Raw genomic sequence first — 8,521 nt, 5'->3', positions numbered from 1 at the left:
TGAAAGCTTCTATTTTTTTTTAGCAATATGTCATTTTTCAAACTTTTGGTAATGTGTGCAGGGGTTCCCAAAGTAGGGTCTGTAGCAAAATCTCTAAATATTAAAACAATTATTTTTTTTTTTTTTTAGATATCTTTTTTTTTTTTTAATATTACTAGTAACAACAAATTAAATGGATTTTGGACACGGGATACATGGAAAAAGTTGAAGTTATAATACAATGTCATGTTCTTAGCCCTTAAATGCACAACATGGGCCTGTGAGGCTCACAGAGATTGGTATCCACAATACTCCAATGATCTTGTTCAACACAATTCTTCTTCTATTCCCCCAAAATGTGGTTTTGAACATAGTGCATTATTTTAATATTGCAAGAAATTAGCTTTAAAACGGTATGGTATTGCCAAAGTCTGGACATGCACTGTATAAGTCAACGTAAAACTGCTTGTATGCTATTTTTAATGCAGTCTACAATAGGAGTTGTATTCTGATGAGGGCGACTGATGCATTTGCTGACACGAAATGGGTCCCTGACACAAACAAAGTTTGGGAACCCCCTGGTGTACCACACACTGAGCTATGAACGTTAGTACATTGGTTCAATCCACCGGACCACAAGTCCCAGCGTGCATAGCGGCTGTTGCCGTTCTTCGTTACACTGGTATTTCCTGTCGCTCTTTTTCGTAAGAGTTGGCTGCCTGCTACATTATCGGCTGTTTATTCAATCAAACGTGTACCTCGTGCCATTGTAAGGTACGTCACATAACGCTGAATTGTATTACTACTTACAATGTCTAATTCATGCCTTTTTGTGGTTCTATGCTTCTTATCGTATTTCCTCCACGTAACCTTGTTACTGATGACATGTTTACAAGCCAGAACTTGTAAACATACACAAATCATCCTTGACCAAAAGTCGAATACCGTAAAAGACTAAATTAATAATTACTGTGTCAGATAAAGCTAGATGCATGTAATTATTGCTTGGTGACCCTAATTATATTTTAAATAAAAGATGTGACAAGCTTGCGAGGAGGTATCAGGGCATGTCCATGTTTTCTTGAATTTACATAAGAGAAATATAAATTACTTACTGCTCGCGTCCTCTCTCTCTCTCTCTCTCTCTCTCTCTCTCGTTACCACCTCCTCAAAACCCATTGGATGAGAAAGCCAGAGGTCCCGCCTTTCTGACCTCTTCCAATGGGTTTTGAGAAGGAATGGAGATTCTCCCATGAACAGATGAGATTTTGGTTGCAATCCAAACTCAAAGTAGACCGTCCTCTACCCTATACCCTCAGCCCTTGAATGAAATGTCACATCCGAGTGTACGAAGAGAGAGATGATCAAAGACGCAATCTTCCTTTATGGAAATCTTGAAGTTGAGCTAATAAACAACCAACCTAAAGCTATTCATGTACCTAGCAAGCTAACAGTTACCCATAGCTGGCTAGGTAGTTTTATAGTTTGGTGATTTTATTCCAAAAGAATTCCTCAAAAATATTTGTATGAAGCTAGGTACTTTTTAAAGGCTCCTCACTACGAGACTAAGACAATTGGCAAACGCTGAAAACAATGTCATATCTTTTGAGCGAGCTAGCGTCATAATTTTGTCTGACATGCCAAAAGTGCCGCCGTGTTGATTGAATGTCACACTTCGCGCCCACCCTGAGTATGACATGTGACTACAGTTTTGCATTACATTGTGGGCCAAATCAACCCCACAAGTGATCGTGACAACTATGGAGTTTATTACCCAGTGAAACACTTGATCCCAACAGGTTCCCTTTTGAAAGGTGTATAAGAAAACAACAGCATGCAACATATGAGTCGATCCATGTCATTGCAGCAAGACATGACACCCGCGATCTCAGATTGTTCTGAAATAGTGTGGTTAGAAACAGGTAATATTATTTTGTTGACATTTTAATTTTATCTATTGGAAATTAAGCTAATTTATTGCACCCAAATTGGCCATTTTAATAAATAGGATTCAGATATTCAATAAATATAGTACCAAACTTATTCCTTCACCCCTCCCCCCAGCTATACATGCCACCCTGTAAGACCCAATGATCCGTGAACCGTACATGATACAGACAACACCTTGGTGTCATTGTACTCCTTAGTGTGGTTTAAAATATGGAGTATCGCTACATTCTGGAATACAATTTTACAGCTATTGATATTAATCTGAAAATACATCACATTTCAAGACTGGGTTCCCTGCTACTTTTAAAGTTACGATAAATGTTATGAGCACCACCAACACAGGGAATGGATTCAAAGGGAACTCCCTCTGCTGGTGATTTGTTGAATGGGCAATCCTACAGGAGGGCTGTGATTGGTTAATGACCTATACATGTTAATTTCTATGTATAACGTTTTTGTTTTTTCAAGTAGCAGAGAGCCCACTTGAAATTGTATATTGTTCCAAACAATGTCTAAATTAATCAAACATGAATAAATTAATGTGAAAAATTGTATTTCAGAATATGCAGTGCCTTCAGAAAGTATTCACACCTCTATACTTTTTCCACATTTTGTTGTTAGTGTCTGAATTTAAAATGGATATGTTTGTCACTGGCCTACACACACTACTCCATAATGTCAAAGTGGAATTATGTTTTAAGAAAATCTTACAAATGAATAAATGAAAAGCTGAAATGTTTTGACTCAAGTATTCAACCCCTTTTATGGCAAACCTAAATAAGTTCAGGAGTAAAAATTAGCTTAACAAGTCACAAGTTGCATGGACTCACACTGTGTGCAATAGTGTTTCAACATGATTTTTTGAATGACTACATCATCTCCGTACCCCACACATACAATTATCTGTAAGGTCCCTCAGTCGAGCAGTGAATTTTAAATACAGATTTAACCGCAAAGACCAGGGAGGTTTTCCAATGCCTCACAAAGGGCAACTATTGGTAGATGGGTAAATATAGATGGATTGTGTATCAATACACCAAGTCACTACAAAGATACAGGCGTTCATCCTGCTGGAGAGGAAGGAAACCGCTCAGGGATTTCTTCATGAGGCCAATGGTGACTTTAAAACAGAGTTTAATGGCTGTGATAGTAGATAACTGAGGATGGATCAACAACATTTTAGTTACTCCACTATACTAACCTAATTGACAGAGTGAAAAGGAAGCTTGTACCGAAAACATGCATCCTGTTCGCAACAAGGCACTGAAGTAATACTTTAAAACAAAAAATTGGCAAAACAATTTACTTTTTGTCCTGAATAGAAAGTGTTATGTTTGGGGCAAATACAATCCATGACTGAGTACCACTCCATATTTTCAAGCATAGCATATTATTTGTACTATGTTCTACATTGTAGAACAATTGTGAAGACATCAAAACTATAAAATAACACCTGGAATCATGTAGTAACCCAAAAAGTGTATGTTAGATTCTTCAAAGTAGCCACCCTTTGCCTTGATGACAGCTTTGCACACTCTTGGCATTCTCTCAAGCAGCTTCATGAGGAATGCTTTTCCAACAGTCTTGAAGGAATTCCCACATATGCTTAGCACTTGTTGGCTGCTTTTCCTTTACTCTGCGGGCCAACTCATCCCAAACCATCTCAATTGGGTTGAGGTCAGGTAATTGTGGAGGCCAGGTCATCTGATGCAGCCCTCCATCACTCTTCTTGGTCATATAGCCATTACACAGCCTGGAGGTGTGTTTTGGGTCATTGTCCTGAAGAAAAACAAATGATAGTCCAACTCAGCGCAAACCAGATGGGATGGCGTATCGCTGCAGAACGCTGTGGTGGCCATGCTGGTTAAGTGTGCCTTGAATTCTAAATATATCACAGACAGTGTCACCAGCAAAGCACCCCCACACCACCACCTCCATGCTTCACGGTCAGAACCACACATGCAGTGATCATCCGTTCACCTACTCTGCGTCTCACAAAGACACGGCGGTTGGAACCAAAAATCTCATTTGGACTCATCAGACCAAAGGACAGATTTCCACCAGTCTAATGTCCATTGCCAAGTAAGTCTCTTCTTATTATTGGTGTCCTTTAGTAGTGGTTTCTTTGCAGCAATTCGACCATGAAGGCCTGATTCAAGCACTCTCTGAACAGTAGATGTTGAGATGTGACTGTTACTTGAACTCTGTAAAGCATTTATTTCTAATGAACTTATCATCTGCAGCAGAGGTAACTCTAGGTCTTCCTTTCCTGTGGCGGTCTTCATGAGAGCCAGTTTCATCATAGCGCTTCAAAGTTCTTGAAATGTTCCGTATTGACTGACCTTCATGCCTTAGAGTAATGATGGACTGTCATTTCTCTTTGCTTATTTGAGCTGTTCTTGCCATAATATGGACTTGGTCTTTCACCAATTATGGCTATCTTCTGTATACACTCCAACGTTGTCACAACACAACTGATTGTCTGAAACGCATTACGAACGAAAAAAAATCCACAAATGTACTTTTAACAAGGCACACCTGTCAATTGAAATGCATTCTAGGTGACTATCTCATGAAGCTGTTTGAGAGAATGCCTAAAGTGGGCAAAGCTGTTAGCAAGGCAAAGGGTGGCTACTTTGAAAAATCTCAAATCTCAAATATATTTTGATTTGTTTAACACTTTTTTGGTTACTACATGATTCCATATGTGTTATTTCATAGTGTTGATCTCTTCATTATTATTATACAATGTAGAAAATAGTCAAAATAAAGAAAAACCCTTGAAAGAGTAGGTGTGTCCAAACTTTTGACTGGTACTGTATCTAACTAGACATGTTAATATATAAGGCTGAAATATTAATGTTTCAGGGGAGATCTATGCACAGCAAGTTATGTCAATTAGGCTATTCTTAGAATATTTTTAACATTGTCGCAATTAACGTTACATGGCTACTGTTTTATAGAGGTAAATCCCAGCTTTCCAACGGTGCAGATTTATTTAGGCTCAACAGTGCCGGTGGAAAGGCGACAACGAAATGAATGCTTAGTTAGCTATAGTTAACTAGCGAGAACTGCTACAAGTTATATTTCTAAATAGTGATCTAGTTAGTCCGTCTGTCATTATTTTATACCTGCTGCTGAAATGTCATCGTGTATCTCCTCGGACAATGGCCATTCGCACTGGCGTACACGCAGCATCACAGTCATGCACTGAAGGGTCATTCCGATAATGGCGGATATGTCGTTTTATTGATTGATCATATTTAAGTGTGCTTTCATGAATTACAGTAACAACAATTATTAAACTCATTTCCATGACCTGACAAACCCTAATTTGACAATTTGGAACAGCACATCATGCTATTCAGGCTGGCGCATTTTCAATCTGCGCAATCTCGAACAGCCTACTGTCAACACAGACTAGTAGCAAATACATTTGAACAAAGCAGAATCAGGAAATTAATGCGTACTCTCTATTGCTATTCAATGAAGATCCCGACTTCGTTCAGCTTTGATCAACCTGTTTTGCCTTGGTGTGTGAATCTGGGCCAGCGATAGGCATCTTTGTTTTTATAGAGGAGCTGGTACGCAATTCCCCAAAAATTAGAAGTGCCGGTACGGCGTTCCGGACAGTTTCGTCCCAAGTCAAGCACTGTGGGTACACTGAATGGAGCTAAGAACAGGCAAGAGGAAAACCTGGTTAAATCTGATTTCCACCAGACATTAGGAGATGAATTCACCTTTCAGCAGGACAATAACCTAAACCACAAGGCCAAATCAACACTGGAGTGTAATGTTTCAGGAATGCTAATCGCATCTGTTACAAACTACAGAAACTATTTCAGAACAATCTGAGATAGTGGGCGTCGAAATCCTCTTGTGCTTTTTGAGGTGGAACGACCTATATGCCTCAATCTTACACTGTACTCTGTATGCAGATGCGGTTCCCATGGAGACCCTTGGCACTGTGTTGCTCAGCCCCTGGGAGACGGGCATCATCATCATCAGTTCCCGAGGGCATCCAGAGCTTTGTGCCCGCCAGCAGCACCATCGATGCCCACGCCCTGGAGCAGCTACAGGCCTTCTTGTCCCGTGCCACGCGCCTCTTCGTCGTCACTGGGGCGGGTCTCTCCACAGAGTCTGGCATCCCAGACTACCGCTCAGAGGGGGTGGGTCTCTACGCCCGTACAGACAGGCGACCAATGCAGTATGCAGAGTATATACGCAGCGCCAAGTCTCGTCAGCGCTATTGGGCTAGGAACTATATGGGCTGGCCACAGTTCTCCTCTCATCAGCCGAACTCTGCCCACCTGGCTCTGCAGCAGTGGGAGGAGCAGGGAAAGGTACACTGGCTGGTAACTCAGAATGTGGACGCGCTTCATTCCAAGGCAGGCCATCAAGGACTGACTGAACTGCACGGCTGCGCACACAGGTAGGAAGGTAGAAATGTACTGTCTGTCACACACACAATACAGACTTGACTTCTTCTTCAAGGACATTGGCTCAGAACAACACTCAGTTTTTACCTTTGTGTCTGTGTGTCCCTCCCAGGGTGTTGTGTCTGGGCTGTGGTGCCGTGTCTCCAAGGGAGGACCTCCAGAAGCGGTTCAAAGCACTGAACCCTAGCTGGGGCGCACAGGCAGGAGGTGTGGCTCCCGATGGTGATGTCTTCATTGAGGACGAGCAGGTCCTCCACTTCAGAGTGCCTTCATGTAAGGATTGTGGGGGCATATTGAAGCCAGAGGTGACATTCTTTGGGGACACAGTGAACCGAAGGACAGTGCAGTTTGTACATGAGAGACTAGCTGAGTCCGATGCGGTTCTTGTCGCTGGATCTTCTTTGCAGGTGGGCCTGATATATATAATTGTTCACGACCTACCATAAATGTTTAAATTGATAGTGTTGCTATGTTGTTGACATTTGGTTGCAGGTCAACTGTTTGTTGCAGGTGTTATTCTGTTATGTTTGTCTTACTGATATGGTATACTTATAAAAACATGTCCCTGTGACAGAGTGAACCGTAACACAAAGGAAACAACTCAACTACCTTACAATATGTGGAAGTTTCACATCCCTTCTAATTTTCCAGGTTTATTCTGGATACAGGTTCCTACTGGCAGCAGCTGAACAGAAGATCCCGGTAGCCATCTTGAACATTGGGTCTACCAGGGCCGACCACCTGGCAGAGTTCAGAGTCAGTGCTCGTTGTGGGGAGGTATTGTCTGTCATTCAGCCTCACTGACCACAAAGACAGACAGAAGGCCTCACTAGGACTTCAGTCACTGATCCACAGACACCATGTTGTATTGTTTTGAGAACTATTCAGTGGGCTCTACTATTCTACCTCTTGGTCAACCTGACAGCAATGCAATCAGCTTTAGGACATTGGGCTGAAGTGATGGAAACTACTAGTAACCAGGAATCATGTGTTATGGGCTTGTACATGTACAGTGCCTTTAGAAAGTATTCAAATCTCTGTACCCTACAGATACAATTATCTGTAAGGTCCCTCAGTCGAGCTGTGAATTTCAAACACAGATTCAACCACCAGGGAAGTTTTCCAATGCCTTTCAAAGGGCACTTATTGGTAGATGGGTAAAATAAAAAGCAGACGTTGAATATCCATTTGAGCATGGTGAAGTTATTAATTACACTTTGGAGGGTGTATCAATACACCCAATCCCTAACTACAAAGATACAGGCGTCTTTCCTAACTCAGTTGCCAGAGAGGAAGGAAACCAATTTCACCATGAGGCCAATGGTGACTTTAAAACAGTTACAGAGTTTAATGGCTGTGATAGAAGAAAACTGAGGATGGATCAACAACATTGTAGTTACCCCACAATAGTAACCTAAATGACAGTGAAAAGAAGGAAGACCGTACAGAATACAAATATTCCAAAACATGCATCCTGTTTGCAATAACAAAGTAAAACTGCAAAAAATGTGGCAAAGAAATGTACTTTATGTCCTGAATACAAAGTGTTATGTTTGGAACAAATCCAACAACACACTTCATATTTTCAAGCATGGTGGTGGCTGTTATGGATATGCTTGTATTAGCAAGGACTAGGGAGTTTTTTTTTAGGATAAAAAGAAACGGAATAGAGCCAAGTACAGTCAAAATCCTAGAGTAAAACCTGGTTTAGTCTGCTTTCCAACAGACACTTTGAGAAAAATTCACCTTTCAGCAGGACAATAACCTAGAATAGAAGGCCAGATATACACTGGTTACTTACCAAGATGACTTTGAATGTTCTAGTTACAGTTCTGAGTGGCCTAGTTACAGTTTTGACTTAAATCATCTTGAAAATCTATGGTAAAACTTTAAAATGGCTGTCTAGCAATGCTCAACAACCAACTTGACAGAGCTTGACGAATTATTAAAAAAATGATAATGTGAAAATATTGTACTATCCAGGTGTGCAAAGCTCTTAGAGACGTACCCAGAAAGACTCACAGTTGTAGGCCTAATCGCTGCCAAAGATGAGTCTAACGTATTGATTCAGGGGTGTGAATAGCTTATAGCACAAAAAGTTTATTTCTCTAAAATGTTGTGCACACATTTGTTAACATCTCTGTTAGTGAGCA

At 40.9% G+C, this 8,521-nt stretch overlaps 1 protein-coding gene across 2 annotated transcripts; it reads left to right on the top strand.

Moving 5' to 3' along the window:
- The first annotated feature begins 329 nt into the window (after window positions 1-329).
- Window positions 330-7,555, top strand: LOC115208069 (NAD-dependent protein lipoamidase sirtuin-4, mitochondrial). Of its 2 annotated transcripts, none has more exons than XM_029775832.1 (4): window positions 330-753; window positions 5,868-6,361; window positions 6,481-6,775; window positions 7,020-7,555. In XM_029775832.1, exons 2-4 carry the CDS (start codon window positions 5,868-5,870, stop codon window positions 7,170-7,172), a joined length of 942 nt encoding a protein of 313 aa, XP_029631692.1. In that variant the 5' UTR covers window positions 330-753; the 3' UTR covers window positions 7,173-7,555. The 2 variants fall into 2 exon arrangements, with proteins under 2 accessions (XP_029631692.1, XP_029631694.1); XM_029775834.1 differs by having other exon boundaries at window positions 7,037-7,152.
- The last annotated feature ends 966 nt before the right edge of the window (window positions 7,556-8,521 follow it).

The sequence above is a fragment of the Salmo trutta genome, chromosome 14 (genome assembly GCF_901001165.1).
Source record: "Salmo trutta chromosome 14, fSalTru1.1, whole genome shotgun sequence".
Taxonomy (NCBI): Eukaryota; Metazoa; Chordata; class Actinopteri; order Salmoniformes; family Salmonidae; genus Salmo; species Salmo trutta.
This window is presented reverse-complemented; position numbering and strand designations above follow the sequence as displayed.

Excerpts from the sequence above, each read along its gene's own strand:
- LOC115208069 (XM_029775832.1), top strand. The coding sequence starts at position 5,868 with ATGCGGTTCCCATGGAGACCCTTGGCACTGTGTTGCTCAGCCCCTGGG. Across the intron at positions 6,362-6,480 it reads CTGCACGGCTGCGCACACAG|GGTGTTGTGTCTGGGCTGTG; the intron begins GTAGGAAGGTAG and ends TGTCCCTCCCAG. Across the intron at positions 6,776-7,019 it reads TCGCTGGATCTTCTTTGCAG|GTTTATTCTGGATACAGGTT; the intron begins GTGGGCCTGATA and ends CTAATTTTCCAG.